Source organism: Canis lupus, chromosome 24, assembly GCF_011100685.1.
Source record: "Canis lupus familiaris isolate Mischka breed German Shepherd chromosome 24, alternate assembly UU_Cfam_GSD_1.0, whole genome shotgun sequence".
NCBI lineage: Eukaryota > Metazoa > Chordata > Mammalia > Carnivora > Canidae > Canis > Canis lupus.
Window position 1 is genome coordinate 31263367 of NC_049245.1, and position 26581 is coordinate 31289947.

Sequence of the window (26581 nt, forward strand, 5' to 3'; positions counted from 1 at the left end):
GGGTAATCAGGCTTCAGCATCTGCATCTGAAACATGGGAGCAGGTGAGGATTTAACAGAACCTCCTGTGAAATATCCAGGGCAGTGTCTGGCATGCAATCAATGGTCTACAAATGCCAGCTAACTACAGACCTTCCAACTCATTCCATACCCCAGATAATTCTTCTATTTGAACACAGGAGGGTAATGTTCCAAGCGAATGAGGATTTAATGCAATTGCCATTTGATTTAATTTCCAAATGCGTTAAAAGTGTTAACGCAACACATCAGCATGCAGCTGATAAAGTAGTCAAAATAATTCAAGGAAACCAATACTTGTCAGGTTTTATTTATCCACATTTACGCTTTTTTAAAAATAAGCTGGTCTTTGTGCCCATATAGAATACAATATACATAGATTTCTCCCGGCTCGCCTCCCCCCACACACATATGCTCAAGTTAAGTTTTCCACTTTCTTCCCATCTGTCATTTTTCTCTTCCCATGAAAAGCTAGCAGTGACGTTATGCAAGGAGGAGGGCATTGGGGCTAAGACTGGGCAGCTGGCAAATGTGGGGTTGATAAAGATTGATGAAGACAGGCATAAACATACAGGCGGCGCTTTGTTTACACAGGATGAACACATCTGTGACCCTTCCCCCCCCTCAAATCTAGGGGGTTTATTCCTTTTTATAATTAGAGAGTCATGAGTAACATTCCTAATTCACATAGCTAATACAAGATTTGAACCCAAGACCTCTGATCTGCAATCCAGGTGTTCTTGCCAATTACAGCCATGGTAAAATAATAATAATAATAATAATAATAATAATAATAATAATAATAAATTAAATAAATGCAAACCATTAATCAAAGTTAACACTGAAGAAAGACGAAACTAAGAATCCTAGCATCGGGATATTTTCCTACCAAACATGAAGGATGCAAAAAAGATGGAGATGGTAGGGTTTTCTCTGCATAGCATCTTTCCAGAAAGCCAAGGTCAGACATGGGCATGGGGGGAGGAGGTGGGCCAAGACTTGGAGACATGGGCTGAAGGAGGTACACTCAAGTAGGCAGGATGCAGTGGGGAGTGGGGAGGGCTCACCCTGAGACAAGCCTTCACTGGCCAGCACTGAAGAAAGCTGGTTTCTTAAACGACCATCAGAATGGCCCCATGGTTGACTGAATGAGTACCATGGCCATGGAAGGTCAACAGAGAACCTCAAAATTGCCACAAAGCAGGACAAACAAAGGCCAAACGGGTAATGCAGGGAATGGTACAGCTTACGGCCTCCACAGCCAGAAAGAAAAAGAATAAAGTAAAGGAAAACAAGACTCAAAGGAAAAGATAAAAAGTGGCATCCCTAAAGAGGATGGAACGTGCCCAGAGACAGGAGGGAAACCTAAGGTTCCAACAGTAATGAGAACCTTGGAAAAGGAAGGTGTGAGGAGGAATCTGCAATGCTCCTGCATGCCTGTGAAGGAAGCACTGAGAATGTTGCTGGATATAGCAAATGTTCGAGCCCCTTATATATGCCAGGTATCCTGGATCCAGCAGGAAGCAAGACCTACAGAGCTTCTGCCTTCGGAAGATTATGCAGTGCAGAGATGTAAATGACAATGGCAGACAGTGATAAGAGCCGGGAAGAAAACCACAAACCAGAACAATGGTATAGTGTTACAGGAGGGATGAAGGGGTGCTCTTTTAGATAAGGTACTCAGGGGAGGCTCTCTGAGAAGCTGATGTCTGAGCAGAGACCAGATGAAGAGAACAAATTAGCCACGTAATTATTTGGAAGAAAAGCATTTTAGGCCAAGAGACAATAGCAAGTGCAAAGGTCCTGAGCTCAGAACTATCATGGTGAGGTTCAAGGAAGAGGAATGGGCCAGTGTGGCTAAAGAAGAGGATGAAAGGACAAATACAGGAGGTGGGGGGTCAGGAAACAAAGAGAGGAGCCAGATCTAGAAACCATGTTAAGAAGTTCAGATTTTATTTCAAGATAGGACTAGTGGAGGATTTTGAGCAAGGAAATGCCAGGAATTAAACTCATTTTCCAACTATCACTCAGGCTGCCACATAAAGAATAGATGTCAGTGGCACAGGAGCAGGAGAGGTAAAGAGCTGGTACAGTCATCTAACCGAAAGAAGGGAAGGTTTAGTCCTGTGCAACAACTGGCAAACTGGCCTGGCAGCCAAATCCAGACCCCTGTCTGCTTCTGTAAGTAAAGTTTTACTGGCACACAGCCACACCCATTATTTACACATTTTCTATGGCTTTTGCTACAACAGCAGAGTTTAATAGTTGCAACAGAGCCTGTATGGCCCGTGAAGCTAAACACATTGACTACCATGCCCTGTACAGGCAAGGTTTGCCAACCCCTGGTCTGGGGCGTTGGTCTGGGTCCAACAGAGATGGTGGAGGGTTCTAGGCAGACTAAGAGAGCTTACAGGGCAGAGGCCAGACTCCAGCCCAGGCTCTTCAACCCCAAGCCCACTCTCTGACTGCTGAGCACTAGAGCATTCCCCTACCCTCCCGGCCAGGCCCTCCTGGCCTCTGAGGGATGGAGGCTCCAAGTTCAATTCTGACAGCAGCCTTTGAAGAGCTCCTGTGACAGCCCAAGCTAAACACTCAGAGTGGGTACTGGCTTTGCCTCTTCTCCTAGCATACAGCTGCCCTTCATGGCCACCGTCACTAATGAGACACAGGCCACCAGCCTTGGTGATATCAGAAGCCTGCAGATGCCACAAGGTCCATGTGGATGCATATGCTGTTGGATCCCACACTTCCCTTTCTCAAGCCTTATTTTTTTTTCAGTAAGTAGGGGCCAACTTCCAACTGTCATATATGAATCTCAATGGCTAGGCTTTCTCCAAAGCCCCAGGAGGACCCCTCTGTCCAATGCAACAAGCCTGAAGTACCAGGATGTGAACACCCCACGGGCAGCCCTCCATCACGCACTGTGCAGGCTGGGGTACAAATATCCCAACTCTCTCACACCTTAGGAGTCTATACTGAATCCTTGGCTTCCCCAGTAGGAATGAGCTCCAGATGTCCACAATGCTCATTTGCTTGAAAATGCCCTTTTTCAAACGGTCCTTTCTCCTGGCTTCATCTCCCAACATCCCAAATAAACCTCTTGCACTCAAATCCCTGCCAAGTCTGCTTCTAGGGGTCCCTGCCCTGTTTGCTCCAATCTTCACTCCTCTTCCAATCATAGGCTGTGCCTTTTACCACAGCCACCTGCCTGCCAATGGTTTCCCGCTGGTCACAGTCAGGACCAGCGAAGAGAAGAACAGATGGATGCAGAGGTCCAGCCTCGAAAATGTGCACTACAGTCTATGGACCATAGATGGGGGTTTCATCAGCGCACCCTCATTCCCACAGAATAAAACTCCAACTCTGCTCTAGTGCAAAGACTCAGAATATATCCCCTGACATACATTTGCCACCTCAAACATGTCACCCATTTATGTCTGAAAACTGCCCCAGGCTAGCCCTGCTCAAGAGCCTACCAGGCTGAGGAGTCCACTCAGATGAGAGCACTTAGAAAAACTTTCTAGGACTTTCTCAAATGGCATCAATTGTTTCACCCTCTATTTCCTCAGTTCCCATCGATTACAGGGCTACTTTACTGAATCTTATAAGAAATAAACAGAAGGAAGAGCATAGCCTGAGACACCAGCAGGCCTGGCTTTAAATCTTGGCTCCATCACATATCAGATGTGTGATGTTGGGAAGGTTACATAACCTCTCTGAGCGTCTGTGCCCTCATCTGTAAAAGGGGCATGCTAACAGCCCCTAAAGAATACTGTTATCAACAGGGTTAGTAAGAGGGTACAGTAGGTACCTAACACAAACTAAAATGACTGTGCACTATAGGTTTGCATGGTTCTTCACACTATCTGACCCATAGCTGGGACTCAATAAACCATGAAACAAACAAACATAAGAACAAGTCTGCTACTCCAACCATGCAATCCCTAAGCCAGAAGCTGTGAACTCAAATGCCTACAGAAACCAGACTAGACTAAAAAAAAAAAAAAAAGAAAAAGAAAAAGAAACCAGACTAGTAATGTCAGCAAAATGGGCTGAGTGGCCATGGGTCAACCGTGTCCCAGAATGGAGCAGCCACACTTATCCACTGCTGCCACGGCAGGCTCAATGAGGCCCCATCTGATGCAATTTCAGGAGGCCTTTAAATACTGGAATAAGATGTATGTATGAATGAATGAATGAATAAATGCAACATAATAAAGCATTTCTGCAATGACCTCAATCTGATTTCAGAGACAGACCTTCAGATGGCTGAACTTAAATTTCTATCATACAAGTTATTGTCCTTTTAAGCAGGACAAAGAAAAATGGCCAGTGTACTTAGGCAGTACCCCTTAATAGCAAAATATGATTACTCATAGATGCAGCTGTGTGGGTATCCACTTTGTACTAGGATCTATACATGTGCTGTCTCCCTCTCATAATGGATACAATTAGATACACTCACCCCCCATTGAACAGATGAGGAAACTGAGGCCCAGAGGGAACACTTTACCTAATGTCACCCAGACATCTGGGGCCAGGACTGAGATTGAAACTCGGGTGTGATTATATCCAAAAATCCCTACTCTCGGTCCTCCCAAGCTGCCCTGGTAGGAGGTCACATCAGTATTGAATTCAGAACACATGACTCACAGTGCCAGTATTAGATTTCTTCTGGGCACGAATCCACATATTGATAAGAGGGTTCTGAGCCCATGGTAGTTGTTATATGGAGTTGGAAGATGGATTTAAAAATCAAGACCAACAACAAATTTTTATGCAAATTTTCATCAGGACCCATCTGCCTCACTTAGGTTGAAGGCACCTATGTCCTTGGGATAAGCAAAAACACCCTGAAATCAAAGATAGTAGGAAACCCAGCGATGGGGAGAGAATGAGTGCATTTGTAAGCACTGGTCCGGAACAGGCAAGTTGAGGGCCTGGATTGTCAACAGAACGAAATCTCAATTACAGAGTAATCTAACGTATACCTAGGTACATTATCACAACTCAATAAACAGCTCTTCAGAATTAAGTAATTCCAATTTGCTTTCATTTTGATCTGTGTCGCCCCGAGAATTTGATATTACCTACGCTCAAATTACATGGCATCTTCTAAAGCACTGATGCTCACAATCCCAGGATAACACAAGAACCACTGGCCAGCCAGCCATAAACACACCAATTGAGAGACAGACATCGCTTGGCATGGTGCAAGCACCTGCTATAGATACTGTCAGAGCGGCCCCCCATCTAGCTCCTGGCACCCTTGGGCACAGAGCAACCTTGTGACCTCCCAAACCCAGTACAGCCCAAGTTCTGAATGAATGATGCCATGTAGTCAGGTGGCTAAGCCCCAGAAGGACTGGCTAACTCATCCTTTGCCCTCAGATTCCTGGCTCACCAATAGGCAGATGCAGGAGGGGACCCAGGGACTCTGACCTAGCATGGACACCAGGACCCAAATTTCCCAAGTCCCCATGTTGGCACCCACTTTCGTATTTCCTCTGCCCCCTTCCCTATGGTTGGCACAGGACTGCATGGGGAGAAACCACCAGTGTCCCTCTGCAGAGGAGTCCCACTCAGCCAGTCCTTAACCATCTCTTACCTCTTTTCCTGGGAAATCCCAACCTCCTTAGCAAGTTATTTAACAAATACTTCCAGGGCAAGCAGCCGAGCACCATTCTAAGAACATTTTTTTTTCATTCTAAGAACTTCTGCACACAGTCTCATTTAATCCTCTGGACACACACCAGTCTTTGGTAGTTAATCCTATATTCCCATTCCCTGATGAGCCAGCTGATGCTGGGAGAGGCTGATGTTCAAAGTCAACAGAGCTGGGATGAGATGGGGCTGGGATTTAAACTCATGCATTCGGGGCTCTATACTTCTTTCCTGTCTCTGAATTGGAGAGAAGTAAAGAAAACTTGGGGAAAAATCTGCCCAAGGCTAGTTTTCCTTCTGTGACATGCCCAGGCCAGCTGCCTGCCCCTCAGCCCACACCACCTGTGTGATGTGGAAACCAGGAACTAGAAATTCAATTAGGACAGCAGCTCCATCCCCTGGAAGAAGACCTAGCCCTTGAGAACACTTTTGTTTAGTTTCCTCAAATTGTCTCCATTCCCTAAAAGCAGCAAAATTTATGCATATTCCTTGTTGAGTTTGTTTTTTTTTCACAACTGCAAATATTTCAATCCTAAAGTATCTAACCATCCTGCTCAGTCATGGAAAGGGGCGCTGGGAGGTCAGTGAGTCATTCTTCAGAAGACACTTGCCCCCAAATGCTCTGGTTTGTTGCCCTCACATGGGTTCTTGGCCAGACATCCAGGGTGACAGGCTTCCTCTGACTGCTGCTGCCCTGGGGTCCTCTGCCTTTCATTTTCTTACTTGGCTTGGTTACCATTAGCTATATAGGGATGTGTGTGTGTGTGTGTGTGTGTGTGTGTGTGTAAAGGGTTAAATTCATTTCTCTGGGAACTTGAATGATAGTAAGTACTCCATTCCAGAGAGGCAGGAAGCAATGGTGGGGGAAGCATGAGTTAAAAAGGCAAGTTAGCCATAGGTCCAGGGACCTTCCATGAGCTCTGCATACAATTTAGACCCTTTCTACTCTGTTTATACCATCATGATACTGGGTGTCAACAAAGCTACAACCCTCAGGCCCTTTGGGTATGGCTCAAATAGCAGGAACTAGCCCCAGGCTGGACACCAGCTCTAACCCCTTACAATTGTTTCTCAACCTGGCTGTGGTTGCCCTCCTCGCTGTAAAATAAATTAAAATAAAACCAAGGTGTAGTGCCACAATTAGAGGACTAAATGAGACCACATGCGTGAAGGGACTTCTACCTTCAAAGGGCCCAGCTTCTAGCTTGTCACCAACTAAAGGCAAAAGGAAAAAAAATGGTTGCCAAAAAAAGTGATATCCCACAAAGGTTTCCTCCAGGTGAAATAAAAGGGGACCAGGTTAGAGGAAGCACACACTATGAAGGAGGCCACCCCGCACATCACCCAGCACACAACAGCCAGGGCTGCAGATGAAGGCTCTGGAAGCAGCAGTGGCTCCTGAGTCATAGTGACAAACGTGGCCAGTGTGATGGTCCCTCAGTCTGAACTCCAGCCCAGGATGCACAGCCCACAAAGGATAAACCAGCGTCCCAATAAACCCTGGCCACCCCTCCAAAGGCAACAATGCTTCACCGTGGAAATCCCAACCTCTGTCCCAAAGGCCTCTGGACTTGGCATCCCGCACCTTCTCCTCCACAATGAGTGACGTAAAGGAAGAATAAGCTAAGTGCCTTCTGGTTCCATTTGTCTGTGTGAAAAGATCAGAGCGCTCCACTAGCTGCCACAGTCACTCTTCCCATTATCTGCTCACCAGCCTTGTGCCGGGCACCTGCAAGGTGTGGGCAGGGCTGGGGAGAGCACAGGCGGACACAGTCCACCCTCTGGTGGGCTCCTACTCCAGGGTGCGAGGCCGACATGCAAGAGGTGTGATGAAGTTCCAGGGGAGGGGGGAAAGCCCAGGAAATCACAAATTCAGTGAGTGCCTCAAAGGCCTATAAAAAGCCACTGCGTCATAGAAATCAATCTTATGGCATCAAAAGAGCAAATATATGAGCCTAATACAATTGAAATGATGGTTTCTTTTATATATTAATGGCACTCAGTGTAAATGATTTTAAGATGTTTTTTCCCCCTCTTGGTTGTTTTGTTCATGACTGCCTAATTTGTTGATCTTCAGCTTAAGTGTTCATGGCATTATGGAGATGAAATGAGTTCCTGCTGAGGCCAATAATTCATTCACTCATCCATCATTCAACAAGTATTTTAAGGTTGAGCCTTATGATATGACCAAATGCGTGGGTCAAAACAGCCGAATGCAGGCGGTTTTGTGTTTGGGCACACTCAGGACTTGTGCCAAGCCTTGACTGAGCCCGGGGGCACTTGTGAACCAGGAACCAAACAAACAAACAAAAAATGCCCCTATTCTCAAAGAGCTCATATTCTAAAGGACAAGATGGAAAATCACCAAGCACAGGAATAAAGGAAAAATATAATTTTGAAGCATGATAAGTACTATGTAGAACAAGGGACAAGGTGACCTGAAAGCACCCAGTAGCACGGGGCCTTGGGACATCATCTGGGAGAAGGCCTGACGGCACTCAAGCTAAGATCTGATTGATGACAAAGGTCGGGCATGTAGATATCCATCAAGAGTCAGGACAGCCCAGGAGAAAGAATCTCAGACTAGAGCTCCCAGTCTAGGTGCAGGCAGGACCACCAGTTACGTGCTAACTAGGAGCTAGAGGTCAAGACCTTGATATCAACCTGTGCTTTGACCAAGGAAACCAACCCAGGAGACCTCTGGGGGGCGGCGGGGGGGGGGGGGGGAGGTCAATCCATATTTTCACCTTCATATGCACAGAGTATCATTCTACAGCTAGCATAAGATGAATAGCTTCATTATTTCATTCACTAAATTATGCTATATTAAAATTTTAATCGGTGAACATAACACTGGAAAATGAGTACATCCATACGCTGCGATTTTCCAGTATGAACTGTCAAACCTATTTTTTTTTTTTTTTTTTTGCAAAAGCAATATTGCCACACTAAGAAAAATCCATAAAGATGCTCCTATTCTTTGGCCTACCAACTCTACCCCTAGGGAATTTATCCCAGGAAATAACCTGGTTCAATAGAATAAAAATGTTCTCGTTGGAAGAACTCCATTGAGGTGTTAATTGATGCACAGAGGAAAAATAAAACAAAAACGAAAACACCTGGAATTACCTAAATGACTACAAATAGAGAGATTTTAAGAAATGGGGTGATTCACTTGATGAAACAGTATACAACCATTAAGCATTACAACAAAGATTATATAGACTTTCAAAAATAAATGGGATATCCAGCCCCTTGGAAGGAGCAGAAAAGGAAGCAATGTGCATATTTTAATGTAAAGCATGTTGACAATACCTCAAGGTGAACAAGAACAAGAAAATTGGAAAGAATTGAATCAAGGCCAGCAGGGTGGGGGCATTATTTATTTCGAAAGTCCTTCCAAAATATTGTCATTAAATTGAGTTTTCAATAAAAAAAAATCCCTCAGAAACAATTGTACTCCCCGGACACGGCAGTAGAACAGTACCAAAACACAAGGACGTTGGTTCATTCTGACTTCAAATGCAAAATAAGCCAAATTTGTAGATGTCTTCTGTGTTGTATACCCCATAGGTTGGCACAGGTGAACCCTTTAATAAGACTCACCTCATGATAACAAAGCCAAATTGCATGATTTTACAGTAATTTCACCTCTTTCTCTGCAGTGGGGGAACGGGGGACGGGAAGTGGTGTGTCTTTCAACTGACTGGAAGGAGGAATGGCAGATGAGAAGAGGCACCTGGATTCCTCCCACCCTCTGAGGATGGGGCCAGGGCAGCCCAGGGAACTCAGCCCCACTCACCTTTCACAATAAGCTCAGCATAGTTGGACACACCGGAGCCGCCATCAGAACGGATCACACAGCGGTACTTGCTCACGCTCCGCTGGGCCGTGTCAGCCACACTGACCGTGGCTGAGAAGCGTCTGTGGTTGACCACACGGGTGACCATAAGGGCCGTGTCCCGGCCGTTCCATTGCTGCAGGACAGAGGGAGGGAAGGGGAGGAGAAATCGCATCATCATATAGCCCCTAGGGGATCCCTGGTTCAGAAGGGGCCCTGTTTTCCCCACACCCCTGGGGCCAGGGCTTTCCACAAGAAGGAGTATCCATGGCTGGCTTTTGCAAGCAATCTGACTCAAGTACAAACTTTGCTAGCAAGCTGATTCAGGAGGGCAGTGCCTGATGGTCAGAAGAGAGGGCACAGGCCTCCTCCCAACACATTGCTTCCTTGCTTGGCCTGAGCGTAAGGCTGGCATTTGGCCCTGAGCCTTCCTCCCGCCTTCCTTCATCTCTGAAGCAGAACCCACAAGGTTCCTCCAAAGACAGAAAACATAACCCATGAAATAACAACAAACAGCCTGGCCCCCAGGCCCGTGGCTGGTGTCCTGGTACCACAGCCATAGGCCCTGAGGGCACCTCACAGTGACCAATCTGTTCCCAGGTATGGTGTGGATGGGGGCTTTCCAGCACCTTTCCTCCTTGGCATTTGCTCTTTCCTCCACCTAGAACCTCTTATCTGCCTGGGCACATTCCCTCACTCTTAAAAACTCATACTCAGCATGTCGCCATATCCGTTAAGTTCCCCTGGACTGTCACGCCACCTTCTAGAAGCTATTCAATGTCTGGTGGGTTTGTGTTTGTGTTTTGCCTACACGTTTCCCACCATAGACTAGACTCTGAGCTCCCCAAGGTGACTTAGCCCCTTTTCATCTCCAGCCCTGTGCCCAACCTCTCGAGTTGGTAAACATTTTTACAATCGAGGTGAATGCACAGGCATTTTTGTCTGTACTGTGCTGAATCTCAGGTACGATATTCTGAGTTTGAATGAGTCTCTTCTACAGCAGCAAGTTATAACAACTAATAAGCACATGTCTGAGGATGCAGCCTGAGTAACTTTTAAACTTCCATGAGCCAGACCCTGAATCTCCTTTTTAATCCTCCCAGCCTTGTTTGAGGTATCACTGCAGCTCTTCTTAGCAGAATCCAAATGTCAGCATGGCCGTGTAAATATACAGAGCAAGGAAGTCCCTCATCCAGCTTTTCTGACTTCAAGGCAAGTATCTTTTCCCTGAGACCCTATCCTCACTGCTTTTATTTCTTTACCAAAGTAAAACTGAGTGCTTTATCCAATTGGAAACCTCAGGATTTAGGAGCTTCCTCACACATGGAAATTTCCATGATGTAATCCTCATTGCTTCTTGTCCCAAGCAATCCCTTCGAGCACACATGTGACCTGCTTCCATCCATCCACACTCCCATCAGTGATGTGTCAGGACTGGAACACGAGAGGGGGTGGAGCTACCGTGCTTAGCTGTCCCAAGCAGGTGAGATGGAACAGCAGGGGAGGGCAGGGGACAAAAAGCCAAGAAACACAGAGAAACCAAGGCTTCTGTGTGACTTGTTCCAGGAAGATTGGTGGAAAGGGAGGTTGGAGGGGATGGTTTTCTTCATTTTACTTTTTAGCATTTTCTAGACTTTCTGCCTCAAACATTGCTTTTATATTTGAAAAGAATAAAGTAAATAGTATTTTTGAAAAAGATGCAGCATTGAGGGGCAGCCATAATCCTCTCCCATTTCAGAAACTCAGCAATAGAACCAGACAAGAATAATGCAAGGGAACTGAAGGGAGAAAATCATTAGGGCTGAAAGTGCCCACCACCTGCCTCATGCCCAGATACATTTTTGCAAGAGATGGCACCACTTGCTCAAACTCTGATCTGATCTGGGGAAAAGTTGGCTGGATGCAGAGAAAGGCCTCAGAAGACATGAGTGCACCAAAAACAGCTCATTTTTCTCCTCCTCTCTGGGCAGGGCCCCTTCATTCCTGGAAAGAGACTGATGAGGTTCTGGCTGGGTATTTTCTACCCTGATTTACTTAGAACCTCAGACATTTTGATCTAAGTTAACAGCGACTAAATATCACTACGGGCTAAGTGTTCTACATTCCTCCTTCATTAATTCCTTACAAAAATCTGTAAGGAGTGGAGGCACACTCATTACCTCCATTGTGCACAGGAGAAAGCTGAAGCTCAGAGGAGTGAGCTGCCTGCCCAGGCCTGCACAGCTTGCAAGTGGCAAAGCTGGGATTTGTATAAGGGCATCTGGTGTCTGGGCTTGGCCTAAAGATACTAAGTGTTGCTCTAATGTGGGGTAACTACTCCCCGCCCCTCACCTCCTCCAGCACACTTATTCCCAAATATGGAAGAGGGTAGTTAATGAGTGTGGCCAAGATCTACCTATGTGCCACCAATTTCTTAGCTGGGAACCAAAGGAAAAAAAAAAAAAAAAAAAAAAAGCAAAGACAGGGATGGAGGAAAGGATATTGTGTAGGGGGAAATAAGCAAAGATATAGACTTTTCCTCAGATCTCCCAATGCTTTGAACAGTCAAGAAATTTGGGAGATGGAAGACACCAAGAACAATGCCAGCACGTGAACTCTACAGACCATTAGCCAAGAGGCAAGTGGACAAGAAACGTGCTAAGAAAGAAAATAAACCTCAAAAGAATTATGGGAAACAAACAAAGCCACTTACAGGTTTCAAAACGGAACAAGAAGTGAACAGCAGAATCAACACCGCAGAAAAGCACTGACCCAGGGGAACAGTCTTAAGAAAATAATCCAGATCACCAAAAAAGCACAGATGAAAGCACAGAAGGGAGGCAAATCGATGAAGAAAACAGTGATCAGAGGACGACGTACCAGGTAAGTAACCGGTACTCCTGAGGATGGGAGCTCAGGGAATGAACACGAATCCTATCCCAAGACACATCAGCTCACATGCCTGCATTAAAACGAGACTGAAATCTTCAGATGGAAATGGCCTCCCATCCTCGTGACAAAATTTACGAAAACCACAATAACTGAGGTATGCGTTTTATTTCACAAAAATATTCTATGTAAAGGATTGGGAAGTATATAAAAATCCATGCTCCTAACTCTGAGAAATGAACTAGGGGTGGTGGAAGGGGAGGAGGACGGGGGGTTGGGGGTGAGTGGGAGGGGGGCACCTGACGGGATGAGCACTGGGTGTTGTTCTGTATGTTGGCAAATTGAACACCAATAAAAAAATAAATTTATTATTAAAAAAAAATCCAGGCAGGAAAAAAAATACTGTGCTGGTAAATAAGTAAACAAACCAATGTGGCATAAAACGTCTTGTCTGTAACTGCTCCCAAAGCCCCAGCAACCTTTCCCTCCTGGATGTGGCTGGTGCCCCAGTGGTCATAGCTGAGCTCCCAGGAGGCTAGATACTTGGGAGAGGCTGGGATGGGAGCTAGGGAAAAGATGGGACAAGGAAATGATAATAAAACAAATGCATGCAAACACCCAATATGTGCAGCCTCCAGCCCTGGTTCAAGTCTCTGAGCTTTGGTTTCCTTACATCTATCATGGATAGCATAGTGGTGCCTGCTTATGAAGTTCTCATGATGCAGAAATGACAATGTGTAGGAAATACTCAGCACATGACAGCATATTCTGGTGTGAGCTGAGCTCTCCTAAACTAACCACGAAATCAACCATGAAAAGTGGGTAAGGATAATAGCCTCCCACAATGTCCGTATGCTAAATCCCTGGAACCTGGGAACATGTCACCTTCCATGGCGAAAGGGACTTTAAAGATGTTAGCTTCGGGATCTGGAGGTGTGGCGATGATCCTGGATCACACAGGTGGGCACAATGTAATCACAACGCACCTTGTATAAGAAACCGGGAGGAGAGTCAGAGTCATAGACGGGACATGCGTTCACAGAAGCAGAGGTCAAAGTAACTAATGGCTTGAAGGTGAAGGAGAGGCCAGAACCAAAGAATGCAGACAGCTTCCAGAAGCTGCAAAAGGTAAGACAGTGAATTCTCCACTACACCCTCTAGAAGGAACACAGCCTGGCCAACACCTGGATCTAGCCCTGTCAGACTCCTTTCTGACCTCTGATCACCACCACCACAAGGTACTAAGTTTGTGTGGGTTTATTATTATTATTATTATTATTTTTAAGTTTGTGTTGTTTTAAGCCACTGTGTCTAATTTATTGCATTGGCAATAAGAAACCAACACAAACAGCAAAGAGCTGATTACGTGCAAAGCATTCATTTTTTATATTTAGCTTAAATTTTATTTTGATGTGACCTCCAGCATTACTTTCTTAATGATGTCACATTCCAGCAGGACCAGAGAGGAGAAAGTGTATCCCCCTGAACAATTCAAATTTTTCCCTTTAGTTTCTGAACCACCAGGCTTTCTCCCATTGAAGGAAAGGAAATTGCAGGTTGTCTTATAAAATCTCTGGAAAATAGGCCTTTTAATAATCACACTTGTCATATTGGGAGCAGGCAACAGCAGGACAGGAATGGGCAGCAGAGCCCAGAGCCATGATAGGAAATGGAACTGTGATGGACCACCGGCAAGGACAAATGAAGGTGAAGTTCAGGGAGATGAGCCCAGACGGAAGGGCAAGTAGGGGCTGAAAGTCAAAGCAAATGAGCAGCAAGCCAGGAACTGAGATCAGGAGGGATTCTAGAAGACCAGGCATGGTGACAGGCTCAGAGACCAGAACACCGTGACAACATGGAGAAGGGATTTAAGCAGAAGGCATGTGTCGGCAGCACAGGTTTCCACCGTGATCTCGGCCCCAGACACAGGCAGAAAAGAACATACAAGGCAAGAAAACAAGGGGGAGGTTTCATCAAGCAGGAATAGACTCAAGAAATCCAGGCTCACAGGCAACTGAGCAGGTTTGAAGGGGTACAGGGAGGGGTGGAGCAGGCAGGGGGGGCCAAGAGCCTGAAACGGACCTCAACCCAGAGACAAGGTGCAAGAGGAAATCCTCCCAACCAAGACACCAGGTGCCACACAAATGCACAGGGATGCAAATGGCTAGGCTGCTAGGAAAGGGGAGTAGGACAGCAAAGAGAAGCCAAAGTCCTGAGACAAGCCACGGATGATGCATATGGAAGCCTGGGGAAGAATCTGTCAGAAACCCCCATGTCGCCACTCCTGCATGCTGAAAATTCTCCTTTGGTGCCTATGAAATTTTCCACATGTAAGTATATCCTTCTTCTGAAATTTCAACTATACCTCCTTTCTTCTCTCAGATTTGCATCTATTATTCTAAAATGGAATCATCTTCTGGCCCCTGTGTCTGTGGCAAATTGGATAAATTTCCCAGTGGGCACTGATAGAACCGGGGTTCCCAGAAGCAGAGTCTGAGACATGGTGACCTACTGAGTGCCCTCCAGAGAAAGAGAGTGAAAGACGGTGAGGGAAGGAGCCGAGGAAGGATGTCGTCAAAACCTGGTCCAGCTTCAGCCTGATTCCACCTCGGGAGCTCAAAGTATACCAGAGTGGATCCCAGCTTGACGCAAGGAGCCAGCACTGGTAGGGAAAGAAGACTATTCTCCTTTGCCCCTAGGCAGTTCTCTGGGCAAGGGGGAGCTGTGAGCTTTTGGCAGCCAATCATGCACTGTGGAAGGGTTGGGGGCACTGGCTCAGAAAGGACACCTCCAGGACACCAATGGGATCTCTCCTACTCACACTTTCCTATCTCCTTCTCCTCTTATGGTACATTCATAATACACGTGGTCTCCTAAAGTTCCGTGAGCCACTGCCTTGAGATTTGTGGGTAGTCTGCTCCTGAACCTATGTTCAAAAAGGCGGGAAGGGGGGACCAGGCTGGGAACGGGACTCTACTAACACTACTTGAGTACCCTTGCAATCACATGCTGCTTCTCCCAGAAGTCACATATCTCTCATGAATAAAAAGTTCCATATCTAAGTGGGTTTGAGAAATATTTTGCTCAACCTAACAAAATTTGTCTCAGTATTTAAGTAAAAGTCACATTAACATTTGTGAGTACATAGTCTGTTAGGCACTGCATTAACTGGCTTCCATAACAGAATTCACTTCATCCTTTAAAAATCTCTATGAAAGTGCTTATCTGAAGGTGGTTCTTGGACCATCAGCATTACCTGGAAACCTGTTGGAAATGTAAATTTTAAAGAGAATCCCAGGCCTATATCCATCTGTAGATACTATTTATTGGGCTGGGCAATCTGTGTTTTTCCCCTTCCTTATTCTATTATTAACAACATTGGAAATGTCCTCATTATTCAACACAACATAAAATAAGAGAGTACGGGATGTGGAAGGTATAATTTCTGCCCAGAGGAATTTACAGGAAGAGTTAAAATTCCAACAAAACAGCAAAAAGGAAAAAGTATAAAGTTGAGTATTGAAATAGCATGTTTCGTGGAGGACAATAAGGTCAGCATTGAGAGAGCTATGCTCTTAGATGGATCCAGAACACTGGTTTTCAAAGTGTGGTCTGCAAAGCCACTATAGGAGCATCCCCTGGGAACCTGTCAGAAATGCAAATTCTCTAGCCCCACCCTAAACCTATGAAATGGGGAACATGATGGGTGGGGACAGCCCAGTTTTAACAAACCCTCCAGGTGCTTCTCATGCATGATAAAGTGAGAGAAGCCCTATTATTACTTCTATTTTACAAATGAGGAAACTGAGGCAGAAATCAATCAAGCAATATGCCTTCTCAACCTTCTCATGCCTTCTCAATGGTACTTTTCAACGGACTGTGCATGCAAATCCCCTGGGGCTCTCATTAAAAAGCCAGATTCTGACTCAGTGAGTCTGAACCAACCACATGGGCTGTAGTAAGTGTCATATGACTTTGCTAAGTGACTGAGTTAGCACTTCGACCCAGGTAGTCTGATTCCAGATAAGGAGGCCTTATAATCCCAGGGACCAACTGCCATCCCTATGTGATAATGCATGGTTACACCAGGACTCTGTGAGGGGAGGGTAGAATGTGCCCTGTTCCAGAAACTTACTTTGCTTCTTCAAAGAATACCAACTGCCATCTTGCAGGAAGTGATGGCCCCAGAGAAAACATTTTGGGAAATTTTGTGACAGAAGCCAGATGCCTAGCTTTCTGGAAACCTCAGTGGTCTCAAAGTCAGAAATATCTACATAAAGACGCACTGCCCAAGCATTTTCCCACATTCTTGGCTAACAGATTCGCTGAGGACATTATTAAGCAATGGCATACCTGACATGCTACTAGGTTCAGGTGAGGTTTTCTTAATCCAACTTCATAAGTCTAAAGCAGGGGCTCTCAAGAGTTAGCAGGCATTGGAATCACCTGGAGGGTGATTCAGCAGGTCAGGAGTAAGGCCAGATAGTCTGCATTTTTTAAAAGATACTATTTATTTATTCATCAGAGAAGAGAGAGAGAGAGAGAGGAGAGAGGCAGAGACATAGGCAGGTTCCCTGTGAGGAGCCTGATGTGGGACTCGATCCCAGGATGCCAGTATCACGACCTGAGCTGAAGGCAGATGCTCAACCACTGAGCCACCCAGGCACCCTAGACAATCTGCATTCCTAACAAGTTCCCAAGTGATGCTCATACTGCTTATTTTGTCCTAGGTCTCCAAGATATGAAGGTTATCACTGCCTTAAGTCCCTCAATATTTGAAAGAGCCAAACCATACCACAGAACACATGAATGGAAACATTCCTTAAATCCAGGCCACTTCCTGTCGCTGAACAATTGGTCACTGCACCAAAGATGCCCAGCCACTGCTGTGCCATTCAAAGCCAGCTCATGCTCTACTGGCAAACCAGAGTCCAGAACACTGGCTCACTGGGCCCACTGGAGAAAGGTTATCTGTTTTCTTTGCCCAGAGGTTTTGCCTGCTTGCCAAGCTCTAAGCCCAGGAGGATGCATCTGCCCAGAAGGTGAACCTTTATCCAATTCATCCATCCAGGGGTATACACGTGTTCTAAATTGAACGAAAGCACAGTAAAAGCCTAAGCAGTGGTCCTGCTTAATCCCATTTTATACTCATGACTCTTTCATCATGGCAACCGCTTCCTCTGAAATCTATCGTTTTTCTTTTTCCTCTTTCATCGGCTTGTCTCTCATTTAAAACAACTCAAATTCCATCTTTCCTTAGCTGCCTTTTTTTTTTTTTTTAACATCATTTGAGAGTCACACTCTTTGCAAGAACAGGGGCTGCAAAAAACCCACACTTTAGTATTTCTGACCCTGGCACACATGTATCCTTCTACCCTCAAGCAAGACTTACCTTCAGGAACTACCTAGACAGGAAACCAGAGAAGCACTGGATGCCACAGAGTCTGCGGTTTTCACACTACTCTATTATAGCCATGGAGGCATCTCTAATGGCCTCATCATTTTGCAATTCCCCCTCCCCTCTGCTCCTATGTCATGGCATTATTCCCTTCACAAAGAGATAAGACATAGCCTGAAAAAATGGCTGTCATTATTTCAGAGAGAGCATGCAGACCTGTAATTGATTTGTGATTGGTGAAAGTGGAAATGGTACTGTCTTTAATAAAAGGGAACAGGTATGCAATAGACATGATGCCTGTTCCACAGGAGATGCTCTAATACAGGGTCCTGGAAGCCTTCTCTCCTGGCAGGCTAGAAAATATTTAGGTGAAATTCTCACAATTCATTTGCAAATGAATATTCTTTTCACTTCTAGTCCTACTGCTTCAAAGGCATGACATTTGGAAACTCACTAAAATCTGACTCATTGATTTTCTTAGGACCATATTTGTACCTCTCTGGCAGTCTCTAAAGAATAGCTTTTGATTATTTTTTATTAAAAGTTAAAAGAAATAGAAGTGGACATAAATCATTTCTGATTAGCTGTACTGAAGTCTTCCCAAGGGCCCCCTGTGCGCATGGCGGACTACTCATTTGGGGCTGACGTCTGGGTTCAGAGCTCCTGCAGAGTCTGCAGATTTGGGAGGGTCCTGGATTAAGCCCCAGAAGGAATGAGAAGCCCTGAGCAAAGAGGATGAGCAGGTGGTGAAGAGCGAGCACACATGCCGCCTCCCTGTGTGGCACTATATCCCTTTGACTACTGCCAGTCCCCTCTCTGAAAGCCTATTCAAAGGCCACTTCCTCCAAGGGTGCTTCTCAGATACTCATAGAGATCCTCCCGACTCTACCCAGCAGACCCTTCTCTTTCCCTGGTAGCCTGGTCACATTTGTGCTCAAATATCTGATTCTGTGTTACTCAATGTCTGTCTCTGCTGTCAGACAGTAAGCCCCCCGAGGACATGACGCAGGTGCACCTTGCTCACCACTCTCTCGCCAGCTCCCATGTGCTGGGGGCCGGGAGGAGCAGAGATCAAATTTTGAAGCGCATACGCTGAGGACAGGCTGAGGGAAGACCCCCAGGAAAGGGTTTAGGAAGTGAAGGAGGAAACAATAAGTGTGTGAAGGGAAATTTCCAGGTCCGAGTTGGCTAGGATCCTCAGAGCTGTGCTGTACAGGATGAGAAAGGAGAGGCTTGTGCGTCAGGTACCGAGGAATTGAAGAGAATGCAACCTTCTGTGGATCCAAAGCCCAGCTAGATTTCCATCCCCTGGGGTGGCCCTAAAGGAGCTGTTTTTGATCTAAGGTAACTAAGGTGAAAATGAAAGACAAAGTATGTGGAGATGGTGCCAAGGTCACTGAATTCCAGACTCGCTAAGCTTTATGGTTTATAAATTATGTCGATAAAACTAACAATAAAAAGTGAGGGATTCCTAAGCACTGTGTTCCCCAGCCATGATGCAGACCCACTGTATGCAAACCTGGCCCAGAGCCAGCCCCACATCATTCTCACTGGACTTGGCTGGGAGCGGGGACTTCGGAGAACAGCAACTGTCACAAACATGAAGGGCATGTTGCCTGCTACATTATGACCGACGACCTTTGTTTCTGACCCACGAGTCTCATATCTTCTGCCAGCATCTATGACACTGTGTGGCTAACTGCAAATAAGGTAAACTCTCAGACCTTTCATGGTTGTCAGTAGATGATTTCACAGAACCAAGAGGGCAGGAAGATCTCCAAAGCAGGCCAGTCAGCATCGTCAAACACCAAAAAAAGTCAAGTATGAGGAAGCATCTCCATCACCATCATCACCATCAGCTCCAGCAACAAGAAAAAGCACTGGTGACCTTCACAAGGGCCAGCGTAGACATCAGATTTAGGAAATGTGGCCAAGAAGGGGAGAAGTAAGAAGGCAACTGGACGGGAGCAATTTGAAAAAAAAAAAAAAATTAAAAAAAAATTCAGGGGTATTTTTTGTTGATTTTTCTTTGTAAATCTGAGAAACACAAACCTCTAAGTATCTACTACACTGCAAATTAAAGGTGTATAAATGTGTGCTAAATAAATAAATGTTTGTTTGTTTGTTTTTTTTTAACAGGAAGCCTCCAGTAGGGAAGGAAAGGCTGACATGGTGACGTAAGCATCAGGTCTACAAGGTGACCGTGGCAGGATGCTCAGGACTGAAGAACGTGACACAGATGTTCCAATCCTGCCTCCACTGCTCAGGACCTATAGGAACGTGGCCTGTGGGACTCACTGACCCACTTCAAAGACTTAGTCTCATATACAAACAGGGCTATCAACAGCAACTCCCTAAAAGCCTGGCTATGAGAATTAAACCCATCCTATGTGTAACCAAGCCACAAACGTCAGCTGTTATCATTCATTTACCACCACTGTTTAGTTGTGGTGTGGCGACTAGGTTTTCCACAGCAGTCCCACATGGAAGGGACACCAGGTACAGATGTGGGCAGGAGGTGGAGGAGCTGGGTCCAGCACATTCACAGCCCCGAATCAGCAGCAGCCCTTCAGGGAGCAGAGAAACAGGTTTACCGGAAAAATCGGCTGCAGAAAGGACTGACATGTCTGCTTATCTCGTCAGCCCTGGTGTGACTGCTGTCGAGCTGATGCACTCACAGGGCAAGAGCCTTTTCCTGCCAGATTAGGGTCTGCTCCCGGCCCAGTGCCTGTGATTTGTCTAAACACATATGCTGTCCCTACTGAGATCTGTGCCAAGCGTTTGGACTCACGGCCTCATTTCTGTAACTCGTCAAATGTTATTTGTTGTACAAACCCATGGTGAAGCAAATGCTTTGTAGGGAGGCCTGGAAATAAGCTCTGTGGTGGGGCTGACGGGGCCTGCTCCAGAGCCCTGAAAAGTTTACACACGGAGACCCACAGGCCACAGTCTTCCATAAAGACCAGGTGACACATACGGAATACATATCTCTAACCCCCCTCTTGGGTGAACAGCATCTGGTGGTGATGGTGTGAGGGCAAGCTGAGGGTGATTTTATCCTCCATGGGGCTGCTGCTTCTAATTCTGCTGTGGCTGGTGTTTTTTTCTGTTTATCTTAGTTACCTATATTCATTTCAAAGTATTTGGGTGAAACAGCAAAGGTGAAGATACAAAGCGTAGATAATCTATCACAATCAATGACTCAGAGTCCTGATATGTGTCTTATAGTGTTAATGTATCTATGTATATAGCTAGGTATACATTTGTGCACATAAATATGCATTCATGTTTATTTTTGATAAAAAAAAATACACCGGACACATTGTTTTATAACCTGCTCTTTCCACTTAAACACATACAGTGAAAATGGCATCATATATACTTCTATAACCTGGTATTTAATGACTCTAATTCCAGCACTTACTTCATCAGTTCCTTCTGGACATTCAGCGTGTTTTCAGGTTTTGTCCTTTTGACATACTTGCAGATAAATGGTTTCTTTCTCTGGTTATTTTCTTAGGTAAACTCCCAAAAGTAAAATTATTTGTTGGAAGAATATGTACATTTAAGATTTCTATCTACTGCCAAACCCCTTCCAGAAAAGATGTTCTCATACACACTTTTCCACTGTGCCATACTGATAATTGGTCAGCACACTTCTACCTAGCTGTACCCTGAACATTGTTTTTTGTTTTTTAAAGGGCTTCCCAAACTGTAGGCTGCTTTGACTATTCGACGGGCATTCCGCTCAGAATGCACAACATCTATTTGCTTTTAAAAATGCTTAAAAATTAGAAGTTTGTATCGCTCATGCCACTGTATCACATGAGAAATTACCAAGTTATGAATGAGGCCCTTCACCATAGGCCACGGCATTATACTCTTCGCCTCAAGGAGAGATCGCCCTCAAACAAGATGAGCTCATTTATAACGTTTATTGGCCTCTATCAGCCTTTTCCCTAAAGGACTAGCATTGTTCTAGGCTCAGGGATGCACATTTTTGCATAGATTCTATCCACTGATTCTTAGGTAGAGCTTCTTGCTAATTCCACGAAAGCCAGCACCAGCAGCTGAGGATTTCTAAAGAGCATATAAAGTTTCCAGGAGAGAGTAAAACAGGCATATGGGCTGGACTTTCTTTTTAACTTATTAATTTATGATCAGAAAGCACTTAAGGATAAGCAAGCTCTGGAGTCCCATTCTACAGAAAGGAAGACAGGCATTCTCTCCAACAAAGACAACAAGGATTTTTTTTTTTTTTTTTTTTTAAGACAACAAGGATTATCCTCAAACTAGAAGTCCACCAACTACTCCCCAGACATTGCCAGAAAGAAGGAGCACTGACATACTATTCTAGAAACAAAATCACTGGCTTTATTTCCCTGACTTAAGAGTGGTGGATAAAAATGTTTCCATCTTTGGTGACTTACAGTGATTCCTCAGTGTGTCTTGGTAGCTACAGAAGGAGACAGCACTGTTGAAAGGTAGCCTCTTGGCCACAATATACCTGTTTCACTTACTTTGGAAATTCTCAGACTGAGTCACAAAAGCCCGGATATATGGAACAGAACCTTTGGCCCATCTGTACGCTGCTTCTCCGGGCGCTGGAACAGATCCAAAGCAGCATCTCATGAGAAATTCATTACTCCCTTACGCTGTCTCAGATCAGGATGCAGTGGTCTCCTGAGTGTCAGGCAGGTGTCATGACAGGTGCCTCATATTTTGTGCAAAGACGTTAACTTACTTCCAACTACACTGCTGAATATAAGCCTGGACTTACCTAGCCAAGTAGGCATTTGCCAGAGAGCACAGTGTAAACCATCTACCTCCCAACAGTTCCTGAAATATAGATGAGAGAGGCGGTATTTCTGGTAGTTTCCTTAAAGGAATAGCTATTGAAACTATTCACTCACCTGTTACATTTAAAGTGTCCCAAGATGGAAACAGATTAGCAGAGAACTGGGGACTTTTGTCATATTGCATTACCCAACCCCATCCCCTCCCCTCCTTGACCACCTCTCCACACTGCTTTTGCACAGAGCATCATTATGGGAAACAAGCCTATGAAACTCACTTGTGTGCCCTCAATAAGACTTTGGTGGAGAGCGCTGTTCCTTACATTACACGCTATTTTCTTTATGAGGACGCCTGGGAACAATTCCTGTCTGGCTTCTGTGCGAACAAGTTAGAATTTTCCCGAGAAATTGGTTTGTGTTTATCTTGTGGACACTCTGAACTGTGTATCTGACAAGCTTCCTTTATTCCGTTGGCGGCTGTGGTGCAGTGGACTCTGCCTGTGACCCACAAGTTAGCCACAGATGTGGAGGGATGCAGTTTTAACATTATGGCCAGCTCCACAGTGGCTTTTTTTTTTTTACTCCTATATCCGTTTGCCTCACTTTTAACTTATGCTATCTTGTCAGGCTTTATGTCCCATTGTAAGGTACCTGAAAAATGTTCTGTGAAATAAGATTTGGTTTATATTGAAAAGTACATAAATAAGTAAGATGCAGAAGAGACCCACACTGTGTGTATCTACCTATTTTCTCCAATACTTCCATTATGTTCTAAATCCTTCCACTGATAAACCCAAGGTTCAGGACATGCAACTCAGAAATGTAGCAAGAGTGATCATAAAATAATTGGAAAAGCTAAATAAAGGTGTTGAAAATATTGTGATTATTCCTTCTCAGTCTCATGACCCAACTGAGGTGATGCCACTGAAATGACAAAACTCCTAGAGAGCCTGATGCACACACATGAACACGAATTACAACTGAAAGATTAATTAACACTAACTACTTGAGTGACACATGGTAGTTTATCGTGATTCCTGTGGTCTGCAGGCAGCCTGGGGAAGCAAGAGGGTCAGGCACTACTCTTCTTTTCCTTCCATTGCACTTGGGACACCTGGGTGGCTCAGCAGTTAAGCGTCTGTCTTGGGCTCAGGGCATGATCCTGGAGTCCCGGGATCGAGTCCCACATTGGGCTCCCCACATGGAGCCTGCTTCTCCCTCTGCCTGTGTCTCTGCCCCTCTCTCTCTGTGTCTCTCATGAATAAATAAATTTTTTAAAAAACCTCATTCTACCGCACTGCTGAGGAGCAAGGAAGAACTATCAGCCCCCAGAGGTGCTCTCCCTCCTAGGGATTTCCTAACTGTAGGAAATGGTTTCAAATGCAAGAAGAGAAGTGATACCATGGACTTCTACCCAAGTGTACAGAGATGGCTGGGCATGGGTTGGGGACCAATATCCGAACTATGTCAGCCAGAAGAGATGATAAACTTTCAATAAATGAAGGTGGAGGTCACTGGAGTTAGCTTCTTCCAACGAATATTCATGTTTTGTTGAAGCTCAAGCAATGCTCTCCAAAAAGCCTTTCTACATCTCAAATGTTCTGTCTACACTTGTCCACCATGGTAGCCACTAGACACACGTGGCTACTGTGCACTTGAAATGTGTGATCTAAGTTCTGAATTTTATTTTAATTAATTTAAATGTAAATAGCCATCCTAAGTTTAACAGGGTTGCAGGATACAAGATCAATATGTGAAAGTCAATTTTATTCCTATACACTAGCAGTAAAAGTCAGAAATTGAGATTTTTATCCACCAAAAATATCAGATATCTAAGAATAAGTCGGAGAAAAAAAAATGTGTCAGACCTATCACACTGCAAATTACAGTGAGTGCTGAGTGAAATCACCATAGATGTTAAATGAATGAAGAAATATACCATGTTCATACTCAAAAAAGTCATTATTGCTAAGATGTCAGTTCTCTCCAAAAGTGATTTATAGATTCAATGCAATCAATCCCCATCAAAATCCCAACAGGCTTTTTTGTGCAGAGGTTGACAAAGTGATTCTAAAAGTCATATGGAAATGCAAAAGACCTAGAACAGCCATAATCACTGTGAAAAGGAACAACTACTGGAAGACTAACAATACCTGATTTCAAAACTTATGATAAAGCTCACAGTGACCAAGTCAGTGTGATGGCGGGTATAAAGACAGACAAAGAGATCAATGGAACAGAATAAAGAACCCAGGAATAGTCCCATACATCTGTGGGCAAAAGCAGCACAGCAGAGAAAGAATGCTCTTCAACTACCAATGCTGGAACAACTGAGATATCCAAATGCATACAAAAAAGAAATAAGAACTTTGATGCATACCTCACACCATATGCAAAATTAACTGAAAATGGATCATAGACCTAAAATGTAAAAGCTATAAAATTATAAAATTTCTAGAAAAAAAACAAGAAAAAAATCACTGTGGCCCTGAGTCAGGCAAAGATTTCTTAGAAATGATGCCAGGACAAGATCCAAAAAAGAAAAAGATGTTAAATTTAATTTCATCCTAATTTAAAAATTGCTCCCCCAATGCCACACTTTAGAGAATGAAAAGACAAACCACAGGTAGACAGAAAATCTTTGCAAAGCATGTATCTGACAAAGGATTTATATCCAGAACATGTAAGGAACTATCAAAATGCAGTAACAAAGGAAACAACCCAACAATAAATGAGCAAGATAATTTAAACAGACATGGCACCAAAGATGACACACAAATATCAGCAAACTAGCACAGAGAAGCGTTCAACTTCACTGTTCATGAGGGAAAGGAAAACGAGAATCACAAGGAGATACCACCACACACCTGTTCAAATGGCTAAAACTACAAAGACAGACCATACCAAGTGTTGGCAGGGATGTTGATAAGAAACTCCAACTCCCATCCACTGCTTATGGGAATGTAAAATGGTACAACCATACAGGAAAACAGCTCAGAGGTTCTTTAAAAGTTCTGCATCTGCCATATGACCCAGCCATTCCACTCCTAGGCATTTGTCCAAGGGAAATGAAGGCACCTGCCCATATGTCCGCTTGAGTCCACACATGTTCATAGCAACTTTTTAAATAACCCATAACTTAATAACCCATATGTCCATCAATGGATGAGAGTATAAAGAAATTGTGGTACCTCCATACAATGGAATATTATTCAACAAAGAAAAAACTTTAAAATAAAGTGTATTTACACACATCATAGATCTCAAAATAATTATGTTGAGCAAAAAAAAAAGAATACAAACTATGTGATTTCATTCATATAAAATTCTAGAACATGCAAGTTAATACACAGTTGACCCTTTGACAACATGGGGGTTAGAACAGCAACCCCCACTGCACAGTCAAAAAATCCATGTATGACTTTGTCTCCCCCTATAAACTAAATGACTAAAAGCCTACATTGACCAGAAGCTTTCCTGATAACATAAACTGTCAATAATTATATGCTTTGTATGTTCTATGTATTATATGCTATATTCTTACACTGAAATTCAAGAAAACCATAAGGAAGTGAAAATACGTTTCCTGTACTGTATTTAATGGGAAAAAAATCTATGTATAAGCAACCCTACCCAGTTCAAACCCATGCAAGGGTCAACTGTTCAGTGACAGAACACAGATCAGCGACCACCTGGAGACAAATGGGAGTAGAAAGGGCAGAAAGAAGGGATTACAAATGGGAACAGGGAAACTTCACAGGATGATGGATATGTCTAGTCCCTTGACTGATGAGCTTCACAAACATACACACGTGAAAGTGTATCAAATTACATATTTTAACTATTGTATCTCAATTAAACCTCGATGAATTTGTGTAAAATAAAATATAAAACCAAAACATGGTCAGTAGCCACCTGTGGCTACTCACTGCACAGTTCAACCCTCTGCGCTGTCCTCACATTTGGTATTTCTACCTTAGTATCCATGGGAAGCTCT

At 44.4% G+C, this 26581-nt stretch overlaps 1 protein-coding gene and 1 long non-coding RNA gene across 3 annotated transcripts in view; one reads left to right on the top strand and one right to left on the bottom strand.

Moving 5' to 3' along the window:
* The window catches only part of PTPRT (protein tyrosine phosphatase receptor type T), a 1032653-nt gene that overhangs the window by 649611 nt on the left and 356461 nt on the right, over positions 1–26581 (bottom strand). For both annotated transcript variants that reach the window (XM_038572341.1, XM_038572340.1), the window contains exon 6: positions 9484–9658. In XM_038572341.1, the coding sequence (XP_038428269.1) occupies positions 9484–9658 (175 nt within the window). The remainder of the gene's footprint in view (positions 1–9483; positions 9659–26581) is intronic.
* Positions 12103–20642, top strand: LOC119865669. Its single transcript, XR_005377892.1, has 3 exons — positions 12103–12547; positions 14773–15055; positions 19928–20642. It is a non-coding gene; the product is annotated as an uncharacterized LOC119865669 (long non-coding RNA).